This window comes from Dama dama, chromosome 18, assembly GCF_033118175.1.
Source record: "Dama dama isolate Ldn47 chromosome 18, ASM3311817v1, whole genome shotgun sequence".
In the NCBI taxonomy this organism is placed as follows: Eukaryota; Metazoa; Chordata; class Mammalia; order Artiodactyla; family Cervidae; genus Dama; species Dama dama.
The window spans coordinates 6,872,757-6,885,506 of NC_083698.1; the positions used below are offsets into that span (position 1 = coordinate 6,872,757).

Consider the following 12,750-nt stretch of genomic DNA (forward strand, 5'->3'; position numbering starts at 1 on the left):
AAGGGCCTGAGGAGGACGCCCGCCTCTCCAGACGTGACTGACGGACAGTCAGAGTGTGGTCACTGGGGGGCCACTGGCTTCGGAGTCCCCGCCCCACTCACGGGGGCGGCCTGGATGTGTGACCCGGTCCCTCCCTGGTCAGTGTCCCGACCTACGTCAGGGGTGACACGTGGCATCGTGTGGCGGCGCTGCGTGGGGCAAGCGGGTCGGGTGGGGGCACCGCACTCGGTCTGGGAGCCGCCGGGCTCACCTGTGGGAACTCAGGACCACAGCACAGCCCGCCTCAGCCTCCTTCCTCACCGCTTCCCACAGGTGCCGCTTGGAGCAGGGGTCCATCCCGGAGCTGGGCTCATCCTAAAGGGGAGAGGACACAGGGTGAGGGGCGGGGGAGAAGGCACGTGGGAATGCGCTCCCCCGGTGCAAGCAGGCAGGCCAGAGGGAAATCCAGTCCCAGCGCCAGGCCACGCTCTGTGCTCAGCAGATGCCAGGAGCCCTCAAGTCTGTTGGGCTCCTCTTGGAGTCCCGGGGAGGTAGGCCTGCCCTGACGCACCCCAACCTCTTTAAAACACCAGAAGCATCTATTCTAGAAGATATACAAGAGCAGAAAAAGGCTTCATTGATTTCACAGCGTCAAGGACAGTGAAGTTTCTTTTAAACCCGAAGCTTTCTCCTTCAATAAACACTCAAGCACTTCTTCTCTGAACCCCTTTAGAGAGAGATGTGTGTAGGCTGCCTGATGCATTTCTGTGCCCTTGCAGTCAGGGAGTACCGTACGTATTTTTCTTAAGAGCTGAGGTCATCAACTGCCCCAAAGAAAGAAACAGAAGGAAAGTGGACAAAAAATGGCACAGAACAGGAAAGCAAACGCTGGGTCTTTCGTGCAAATCATGTGACATGGTGAGTAGTTATAAACCAACTAAGTGGAAGGCATGATTGGCCACCTTCCCCTGAGAGAGTGGGAGCATCACCCCACATTTCCACACAAGGGTCAGCAGGGGGACACTTGTCCTGTCTCTGGGGAGGATGCTGAGCGTGCTTCAGTGCACATCCCCCACCAGATGCACACACTCACAGTCACCCCCGTCACTAACACTTCATGTGGAGGATTTCAAGGGTGCCTCCAAGGACTCCAAAAGACACACACTGTCATCAAGGACCATTTCAGATGAGGAGGAAACATGCACAGGACTTGTGAGTCCCCACCCAGGTCACTGCGCCCAAGCAGGAGACCTAGCGAGCTGAGAGTGTGATTGAGGACCAAAGTCCCATCCAATGCAGGATATGTGGGGGCAAGGCTGAGCAGAGGATCCTGCTGAAGGCAGGGAACAGCCCCGCCGGGAACTCTTAAAAAAAGGCAAGCCAGCCTCTCCTCTTGTAAGGGAAAGGTCTTCTGCAAAGTCACACAAGTGTAAGCTTTGGTTACCCGGTTTCAGAAGATGCAATTACACAGTCGTCTTTGATTCCGGACCTTGGGAAAAAGTAAGCTTAGGGCAAGTAAGAGGAGAATCCAGCTCAGATTCCAGAAGACACTCCACAGATAATGGGGCCCTATCTCCAACTCAGGTCTTCTGAATCTCCCTTAAGTGCCCCCACTGAAACGCTGCCTCCACTGAACAAACAAGAACAGGCAAAGAAAGGCTGTCTTTTGTCTCCCATACTGTTCCATGTTCCTCAGATTTCCTTCCAGTGCGAAGCCCTGGGTGGCCCTCTAATGGTTAGAATCTAGTCTATGGCCCACAAATAATGACTTCTTTTTATTATTTAAATGATACTACTCTTAGCTATTTTTGAAATGCAAAGCGATTGGCTCTGTTTATTGACAACCAGGCCACCTCTAACTCATGCTTCTATCCAGCCAAACTGGATTAATTTCAGTGCCCATGGCTCAGGTCCACTGTCTGTGCTCTGCTCTCCTGCTGGACGCCCTCCCCTCACCCGAAAGTTCTTCCCTCCCCGTGACCCCGACCCTCAGATTCAGCACAGAGTCCCTACAGCTCTGACCATCATATCTGCAGGAGAAGACTTAAAGCAACAGGCCAGAGGACAGGCATGCTTTGGTTTTCAGATTACAAGCAGGCTCTGGTATTCTTTTAAAATACTGTCTTTAGTGTTAAGATTTTATGGAATCTTCAATTGGATAAATAAAAGGGACTCCAAAGAGTCTGCTTCATCTCAGTAAAATTCCAATGGTACTATAGATTCTGTTTGGAAAATGTTGATTCAGGGCAAAGCATTTATTAGTTCAGAAATGTGACATTGCAAATTTTGAACATCCTCCCTGGAGTACCTCTGATAGATCAAAGCATTTTATCTGGAGACACTGGCATGTCACTGCTCCATCCTCTACTCACCAGTAAGAGAAGGTCGGGTTTCCCCAGCAGGGCCAGGGCTGTGGACAGCTTCCTCTTGGTCCCCCCACTGTAGGTGGCCACGGGTTTGTCCACATGGGCTTCTAGATGGAGGCGCCTCACGAGGTCCCCAGCCACCTGGAGAAGAGGAGCTCTCTGTAAGGGCACCCCATTCACCAAGGGTCCCCCCACCCCGGTACCTGTTTCTGGGCCTGGAGCCCTGCTTCCTCCTGCCCTGCCCACACCCACACTCAGCCCTGCTCCTGAACACCCCGCCCCCCCATGACACAAGGATGCTCGGAATGAACAGGCAGAGCCCCCCTGGACAAAGCTGGGTTTTCTGAGCCTATGAGTTACGGAATTGATGGCCAGAACCCTGAGATCTTGGGTTCAGGGAGCAGCAAGGGCCAGCAGCAAGGGGTCCAGCGTGGGTCGGACACACCTCCATGCTGAGGTGAGCAATCACAGGTGAGCCAAACAAGGACAAAGATGGAGCTGATGGGGGTGAAACCCGAGGAGAGGAAGCTTCAGGGGACACAGAAGCAAAGGGGAGCCCTCAATATGCCAAGAAAGGAAGACTCTTCCCCAGAGAGTGCACACTCAATTCAGTTTAGAGAGAAGAAGAGTGGGTGTCCTGTTTATCCACAACCACTGAGCACCCTCTAATCAGGTCCAGAGGATGCTGACCGCCTATCACCAGAGCACCTCCAGCCCCCTGGTACATCAGGCAAGGTTACCGCTCCTCTTCCTCCTCCACCTTGCAGCCCATCACACATTTATACCTCCTGGAAGCCCCAGATCCTTTCCTTCCCTCCCAGCAGAAAACAGCTCCCCACCACCAGCTTAGCTGCTTCGCACTCTTTCTGTCTGATTACGGGCTGCACTGGTTCCTCTGGGAGCCAAGACGAAGAAACCTTTGTTTTCAACTATGCATGATTTTTACATGTTGTAAACAATTTTATTTAACTCTTGTGATCCTAGGAGTATTAATATAGATTTGTTTCATTCAGTATCATCATGTAACTGAACTGGTCAAGATCGTACCTCAATTCAAACATCAGAGAAGTGGGGAAACCTCTGTAGGACTAGGGGTGAGCTAATAAGTGTGTGTTCTAAATAACCCCATAGAGCACAGTTTTAAGCTCATACATACACTTTTTTTTGATAAATGTATAAAAGTTGGGATAGTAATAATAACAGTGGTAATTGCAATGATGAAATATTAAGAACTTCTAAAAAGATTAGGATAATATTTAGGCCACCCAATAAAAACTCCTTAACATAAACTGGGGCTTCCCTGATAACTCAGACAGTAAAAAATCCACCCGCAATGCAGGAGATCTGGGTCAGGAAGATCCCCTGGAGAAGGGAATGGCTACCTACTCCAGTATTCTTTCCTGGAAAATCCCATGAATAGAGGAGCCTGGTGGGCTACAGTCCGTGGGGTCACAAAGAGTCGGACAGGACAGAACAAGTACCATTTCCACTTTTCATGATAAACTGCTCTTTCACTTTATTGGTATAGCCTCAAAATGATCCAGAAAGAATTAAGAGTCTCCATGACTGGTCTAGTTGTGAAACAGTATAAATCAAGGAGGTGAAGACTTCAAGGCCCCAGAGATTCCTGAGGATGGTCTTAAATCCCCTGAGATCTGCCAAAGAATAACATCTTGAAGTCAGTAGTTTGTTCATCTTGGAAATAACATTGTTTTCCCAGATGGGTTTATAGGTACTATCCTTTTCCATAGCTCCATTAAGTATAATAATTTCAATTAACATAAAGTGCCTGTGTGCTAAGTTGCTTCAGCTGTATCCAACTCTTTGCAACCCCATGGACTGCAGCCCACCAGGCGCTTCTGTCCATGGGATTCTCCAGGCAAGAATACTGAAGTGGGTTGCCATGCACTCATCCAAGGGATCTTCCTGACCCATGGATTGAACTCGGATCTCTTATGTCTCTTGCATTGGCAAGTGGGTTCTTTACCACTAGCACCACCTAGGAAGCCCCTAACATAAAGCAAATGAATGAAGTAAAAAGTTGTTCAAACAAAACAAGCGATTCAAGACAGACAGAAGTGTGAAAGGCAGTCCTGTGAGAGGGAGGCAGAGAGATGATGGCTGGAATCAGAGAAGTAAAGACTGTGGTGATTTCTCCCTCGGAGAGGGTCTTCCAGAGAATAAAACCAGTCCCCAAGTAGACATCCACATAGAAAATGAAAGAAGGCAGCCAGGAAGGCTTCCTGGAAGAGGCGGCTCTGTCTGTGAACAGGAGGAAACTGGGAAGGCAGAGTCTGCTGGGAAGCTCACTCCTCCTGGAAGGCAGCGCCACCAGCTGTGGGGCAGAAAAGTGACGCACTGGGAAAATGACCTAAATGAAAGCTGATGAACAGAAAAGTGAAATAAAGAGAATCATAAAAGCAGAGCCTGTTGCTATAGAAAAGTGCACTGCAGGATAAGAGAACTTCTGAACAAACCTACCAAACTGATAATTTTTATGAAATCAGGAAACATGTGTCATGCTTTTCCAATTTCACAAAAGGTTAAGTGTTGCAGCCTTCAAATTCTGGACTGGTTAACCATAGCAAGGAATCCAGAGTATACAGGTATGGACATATTAGTCTGATCCACTTTCGGAATGTCATGTTTTCAGAAAAATAACTGAAATGGTCTAATAAGAAGTGTTTTGTTGCAGTCTATCCTGCACTTAGTAGTCCTGTCAAAATAATGGCAAACGTAATGCCTTAGTCACTGCGGTTGCAAAATACCATCTAAACGCCAAAATGTCAATAGTTATGGAACCTCTCTCCGCTACTAGCTATTTTCTTGCCATAAATTCTAGAAATTGTACTGCACTTAAAGGCAAGAATTTGGGATTATTCACTTTTATCGCCTCAATCTCTAATCATCTTTAACACATAATGGCACTTCTATAAATATTATTTGAATCAAAATAAGTTGCCCAGAGATTCATACAACCATCCATTTGATTCCAAAGCCAAAATTTTTCCACGAGCTTACGTGTCAATAACCACATTGAAATGTTCCATGAGATTAAAAGATCAAAATGAAGCGTTAAGTAGAAAACGGGAGCAAAGGGCTTAAGGCAGAATGCCTTCCTTCTGATCTTCTATTTCCTTCTGGCCCCTGTCTCTCTTGTCTTATAATTTCTAGCTCCTTCTAAGAAAACTGGGAATAGAAGAAAATTTGGGGAGACAAGTGATATCTGTGGAGACAATAAGTGGAAAGATGCAGTAGGGTTTTTCCCTGAAAGGTGTTTGCTGGTATTAACAAAGAAGAGATGGCTAAGGGCCTACCTCATCTATTCCAGGGAAAACAAAAATACAGAAATCCCAGCCCTGTCCCACTGGCAGTGTGGTTTGGTGTTTTGAATATGTCTCTAACTCTGAAATTTTCTTACATGTGTCTCTAGCAATCCAGACCATGTTATAATCATTTTGTTATAACTTCATGTAAGTTTTTAAAAATTGGATTAACTGAATTCAGGCTCAGACAGGGATACAATCCAAAACCATGCAGTGTGGACAATGGGGGGATAAAAAGTTAAATGATTACATCAATCTGCTGAGCCTAAACTCAAGCTGAATGAAGACAGCATCCTTTTCTTACCAAACTGAACTTTTGTTTTTTTTTTGTTTTTTTTTTTTTCTAGTCAACTTGTTTTTTTTTTTTTCCAGTGGGTTTTGTCATACATTGATATGAATCAGCCATGGATTTACATGTATTCCCAATCCCGATCCCCCCTCCCACCTCCCTCTCCACCCGATTCCTCTGGGTCTTCCCAGTGCACCAGGCTGGAGCACTTGTCTCGTGCATCCTACCTGGGCTGGTGATCTGTTTCACCATAGATAGCATACATGCTGTTCTTTTGAAATATCCCACCCTCACATTCTCCCACAAAGTTCAAAAGTCTGTTCTGTATTTCTGTGTCTCTTTTTCTGTTCTGCATATAGGGTTATCGTTATCACCTTTCTAAATTCCATATACATGTGTCAGTATGCTGTAATGTTCTTTATCTTTCTGGCTTACTTCACTCTGTATAATGGGCTCCAGCTTCATCCATCTCATTAGGACTGGTTCAAATGAATTCTTTTTCATGGCTGAGTAATATTCCATGGTGTATATGTACCACAGCTTCCTTATCCATTCATCTGCTGATGGGCATCTAGGTTGCTTCCATGTCCTGGCTATTATAAACAGTGCTGCGATGAACATTGGGGTGCACGTGTCTCTTTCAGATCTGGTTTCCTCAGTGTGTATGCCCAGAAGTGGGATTGCTGGGTCATATGGCAGTTCTATTTCCAGTTTTTTAAGAAATCTCCACACTGTTTTCCATAGCGGCTGTACTAGTTTGCATTCCCACCAACAGTGTAAGAGGGTTCCCTTTTCTCCACACCCTCTCCAGCATTTATTGCTTGTAGACTTTTGGATAGCAGCCATCCTGACTGGCGTGTAATGGTACCTCATTGTGGTTTTGATTTGCATTTCTCTAATAATGAGTGATGTTGAGCATCTTTTCATGTGCCAAAGTGAACTTTTGGAAGGTCACGGAAATGGGTGACACAACCATACGTTGGAGACCCCAAGCTGGACAGGCCCAGGTGGGCTCTGAGGGGGGACGCTTGTGGGCGGACCCTCCCCGGAGCCAGAGGGGCTCTGCCTCCAGAATCACAGAAGACAGAAGGGCGGGTGTCGTGTGACAGTGGGGACAGGTGGAGAAGAGGGCCCAGTACGGCGCAGACACCAGGAGGGCAGCCTACAGGATCTGGGAGTCCTGAAACCCAGCGCAGCTCCCTGGCAGAGGAGCCCTGACAAAATCTCATGGTTTCCACTTCTTCAGCCACCCACGGGGTGCGGAAAATCAGACTGAGCCATTCGGGGCACTGGAAACTCCGTCTGACCGACCAGCCACCCAAGTGTGCTGAGAACCCACACTCTGGAGCAAGTTCGTCTGCGCTAAAACAAACCACCCACATCCCAGCCACTGGTTTGGGCGGCTTCCTATCCTGTTCGTGTTCAGTCACTAAGCCGTGTTCGACTCTTTGAGGCTCCGTGGACTGCAGCATACCAGGCTCCTCTGTCCTCTATTTCCCAGACTTTGCTCAAATTTATGTCCGGTGAGTCAGTGATGCTATCTCACCATCTCATCCCACCATTTCTGAAATGAGGAATACACCCTGCGCAGCTCCAATGGTTGCTGTAAAACAGAACAGTGCCTTGCTCACAATAACCAAACCATTGTTTTCTGCTCTTTTATCAAAATCCCTTCTGGTCACGTAGTGATGAGCGCATTGGAACAGACAAGCCTCTTCTATATTTCACATATTTCTAAAATTTACAGGAGAGGGGAATTTGTCATCAGGGGAGCTAATTCCTCTTGGAACACATGTGCTGACATCTTAGAAACCTCTGAGCAAGCAGCAATCCTATCTGCAAAATCACTTGCCATTTCATGAAAGAAATGAAGCCAGTTCCTAATTGGCGACCATTAAGATAACTTTTCTCTGTGGAGGCGCTCAGCACAGCGAGCTCGTAAGACAGCTGAGGATCAGAAGCGATTGCTCTGGAAGTCAGCAAGCTTCACTCTCTTAACAAGAATGCTTTCAAAGGGCGTGCTTCCCCCTGGGACAACAGAGGAGCTAGCTTAGAGCACTCGCCAAGCATCCACCTCTTTAATCAGAAACCAGCCAGGGGAGCTGGTGGAGATGAACACCCATTAAAGGCTAAGCCAGCGACTAGCCCTGGATGTCAAGAGCTGCTTAAACTGTGGTGAGCAGGGTCCTTTGGGCGGACACGTGTCTTTGCCTTATTGAGATGGGAGGTGGGTGAGTGGACTAGCACCCCTCTAGGGACATGGAGAGATTGCATTCTGGTTTCACTTAGAGGCACAGAGCATAAATAAGAAAGGAAGGCTGTGGCACGGCACGGCAGCACAGAGAATGAATTTTCATGGGCCAGTGAAGGCGACGGCTGTGGGTTTGTCTCCTGGGAACCCCATGATTGCTCCTTCTCCTGCAGAAGCTCATTGAAAATGCATCCCACACGCCCCTTATTTCTGCTCCAACTTCAGAGTCTAGACAGGCAAGCAGCACCCCGCACCCTCCAGAGTGAGGTGCAGAGGAGGTAAAACCACTCCCCGAGCACCTGTCGGTCTGAGGCCGCCCCCTGGCCTGAGCTGTCAGTCAAGACTCTCAGCTCCGCCTCGCTGGCCGCAGCTGGAAGCAGACAGAGGGCTGCTGCTTCTGGTTCTCTCAGGGGCACCCACTCCCTCAACCCCGGAAGGGAAGGGGGACTCTGTGGCTCCCCACACACATCTGCCCCGCTGGGCCCCCAGAAAGGAGATGCAGAACCCTCCAGCAAGGAGCCCAGGCATGCGGCTGGCAGCCCGCCCAACAGGAAGTCATCGTTTCCATCCACCCACCAAATCCACACATGAGCTAAGTCCTTCTCCACAGGCCCTGGGGATCCAAATCTATGCTATTTGCTCTCCAATATAAATTAACAGCCCACTAAAAGTAAAAGATGCTTGGTGGGGGAGGGGGTCCTATAGGAAACAAGACTGCAGATGGCTGTGGGCTTTCACTCCTACCCACGGCTTCTTCTCTCGGCAGGGACCTATTCTAAATATATATACATCATGAATGTAACACAGACATATTTGTGTTTACTGCAGTGTGACAATATTGGAAATATATTTCAGGGACACTTCATCTGAAACTGCGGATCCTCATCACGGGGTGAGAGAGCGCGCCCGGGACCCGAGGTGTTGCCACGCACTCCTCTGCTGGTCCCTCCTTCCGGAAGCCCTAGGAGGCTCTTACCTTGGGGACGGACTGCTTTGGAATCCCATGGAGGCAGCAGTAGTAGCGCAGGTGCTCCCAGCCCGTCAGGAGCTCGTCCAGGGCGTCCTGCTGCGGACAGTAGCCAACACGGATGCCGGCCGCACCAGCAAGAGACAGAGTCACGTCCTCTCTGCCGAGAGAAGCAGCAGCATACAGAAAATCTGCTTCCCAGACACACATCACCCGTTCCTTAAATCTGGCTCATCAATCACAAGTCTGCTGCAGTTTGTGCTGTGTACTAAGTGCATGCTAAGTCACCTCAGGCATGCCCAACTCTGTGACCCTACGGACTGCAGGCCCTCCAGGCTCCTCTGTCCATGGGATTCTCCAGGCAAGAATACTGGAGAGGGTTGCCAAGCCCTCCTCCAGGGGATCTTCCCGACCCAGGGATCAAACCCACGTCCTTATGTCTTCTGCACTGACAGGCATGCTCTTTACCACTAGCACCACCTGGGAAGCCCTGTTGCAGTTTGTTTAATGCAATTAGTTAACTTAGTATAAATGGGTTCAATGAACCAATAGCAGTCCATGTGTGGGTAGGACAGACCTAGCTCTAACACCACAAATGCTCTGAATGTCAAAGAACAGGCCTAAGGCATAGAGCTTCCCAGCATCATCTGGCTGCACACAATGTTTTGTTTGTGACCTGCAAGAGTCTGTTTCCCCAGTCCTATGGAACTTCTGTAATCAAGTCCCACTGGACTCCAAAGTCAAATTCCCTGGGGGGTTGGCAACAATGGCTATTGCTCCATAAATGGCCACCACAGCTATTATTCCCTCAACCAAAACAACTTGTATGAACATCTAATAAATCCATGGTGAGGCTATCACTCAGTGTCAGATTTTTAAAAAATCACTTTTATGATAGCAATAATATATATATCTGATTGAACATACAGAAAAATAGAGATCTAAAAGAAAAACTCATGGTCTCAGCCCTCAGTTAATGTCTACCATTAATAGTAATGTCTACCATTAATATTCTGTTAATTCTTTAAGTGTAGCAATGCTCCATGAGTACATGCTGAGGATTATACAAAATTGTACTTACTTAAAGGAAAAGAGCTCCTGTTTTATTCTTATTTTATTATTAATAGATATTCATCATGGACATTTTTACACTACTCAAATGTGATCACATTTAACATGAAACACTGACATCTTTCTATTCATTTTTACATAGGTAGAATCATAAAGTCTATAAATTTTCCTGAGAACACTTCAGAAAAGAAAATTTACAACTTCAAAATGAAACGTTATGTAAAGAAAAACTTGCTGAGAAATCATAACTACTACAGAAGCTATTATGAGCATCTTTCATTAAAAAAAAAAAGTGAATCTAATCATTCAATGACTAAAAAAGCAAAATGGCTGTCTGAGGAGGCCTTACAAATAGCTGTGATAAGAAGAGAAGCCAAAAGCAAAGGAAAAAAGGAAAGATATTCCCATTTGAATGCAGAGTTCCAAAGAATAGCAAGGAGAGATAAGAAAGCCTTCCTCGGTGATCAGTGCAAAGAAATAGAGGAAAAAAAAAACAAAACAAAAAAAAAAAAACAACAGAATGAGAAAGACTAGAGATCTCTTCAAGAAAGTTAGAGATACCAAGGGAATATATCACGCAAAGATGGGCTCAATAAAGGACAGAAATGGTATGGACCCAATAAAAGCAGAAGATATTAAGAAGAGGTGGCAAGAATACACAGAAGAACCATACAAAAAAGATCTTCACAACCCAAATAATCACAATCATGTGACCACTCACCTACAGCCAAACATCCTGGAATGTGAAGTCAAGTGGGCCTTAGGAAGGAACACTATGAACAAAGCTAGTGAAGGAAATGGAATGCAAGTTGAGCTATTTCTAATCCTAGAAGATGATGCTGTGAAAGTGCTACATGCAATATGCCAGCAAATTTGGAAAACTCAGCAGTGGCCACAGGACTGGAAAAGGTCAGTTTTCATTCCAGTCCCAAAGAAAGGCAATGCCAAAGAATGCTCAAACTACTGCACAATTGCACTCATCTCACACGCTAGTAAAGTAATGCTCAAAATTCTCCAAGCCAGGCTTCAGCAATACGTGAACCGTGAACTTCCAAGCTGGTTTTAGAAAAGGCCGAGGAACCAGAGATCAAATTGCCAACATCCGCTGGCTCAACAAAAAAGCAAGAGAGTTCCAGAAAAACATCTATTTCTGCTTTACCTACTATGCCAAAGCCTTTGACTGCTGTGGAAAATTCTGAAATGGATGGGAATAGGCAGACCACCTGATCTGCCTCTTGAGAAATCTGTATGCAGGTCAGTAATCAAGTTAGAACTGGACATGGAACAACAGACTGGTTCCAAATAGAAAAGAGTACGTCAAGGCTGCATATTGTCACCCTGCTTATTTAACTTATATGCAGAGTACATCATGAGAAATGCTGGGCTGGAGGAAGCACAAGCTGGAATTAAGATTGCTGGGAGAAATATCAATAACCTCAGATACGCAGATGACACCACCCTTATGGCAGAGTGAAGAAAAACTAAAGAGCCTCTTGATGAAAGTTAAAGAGAAGAGTGAAAAAGTTGACTTAAATCTCAACATTCAGAAATCAAAGATCATGGCATCCAGTCCCATCACTTCATGGCAAATTAGATGGAGGAACAGTGGAAACCAGTGGCTGGCTTTATTTTGGGGGGCTCCAAAATCACTGCAGATGGTGACTGCAGGCATGAAATAAAAGATGCTTACTGCTTGGAAGGAAAGTTATGACCAATCTAGACAGCATATTAAAAAGCAGAGACATTACTTTGACAAAAAAGGTCCGTCTAGTCAAGGCTATGGTTTTTCCAGTGATCATGTATGGATGTGAGAGTTGGACTATAAAGAAAGCTGAATGCCAAAGAATTGATGCTTTTGAACTGTGGTGTTGGAGAAGACTCTTGAGAGTCCCTTGGACTGCAAGGAGATTCAACCAGTCCATTCTAAAGGAGATCAGTCCTGGGTGTTCATTGGAAGGATGGATGTTGAAGCTGAAACTCCAATACTTTGGCCACCTCATGAGAAGAGCTGACTCATTGGAAAAGACCCTGATGCTGGGAAAGATTGAAAGCAAGAGAAGAAGGGAATGACAGAGGATGAGATATTGGATGGCATCACTGACTCAATGGACATGAGTTTGAGTAAACTCCGGGAGTGAGTGATGGACAGGGAGGCCTGCTGTGCTCAAGTCCATGGGGTCACAAAGAGTTGGACACGACTCTTTGCAGCAACTGAACTCTTTGAGCAACTGAACTGAACTGACTGAATGTTTTAATCTGTATTTAAGTGGTACAAGTACCTGGTAATAAGTAAACAATGCAAGAAAATTTAGTTTTGAGTAAAATTTTGTGTAAAATTTTATGTTTCCCATTTCATTTTGCTTTTGTTCCTAATCTTGTAAGCATTAATCCATCAAACAGTTTTTCCCTAAATTTCAAATAGCAAAAGTTTATTTCAGCCTGATTTTTGCTACTCTTTAGAAAATATGTTCATCTGTTCAATCACTCTTAGGAACTTTCTT

General features: G+C 46.2%; 1 protein-coding gene across 1 annotated transcript in view; it reads right to left on the reverse strand.

Moving 5' to 3' along the window:
• ABCA13 (ATP binding cassette subfamily A member 13) overlaps positions 1-12,750 on the reverse strand; it is a 374,898-nt gene that overhangs the window by 32,888 nt on the left and 329,260 nt on the right. The window contains exons 56-58 of the mRNA XM_061166289.1: positions 9,188-9,338; positions 2,352-2,486; positions 251-354 (exon numbers count right to left, since the gene is read on the reverse strand). Of these exons, the coding sequence (XP_061022272.1) occupies positions 251-354; positions 2,352-2,486; positions 9,188-9,338 (390 nt within the window). The remainder of the gene's footprint in view (positions 1-250; positions 355-2,351; positions 2,487-9,187; positions 9,339-12,750) is intronic.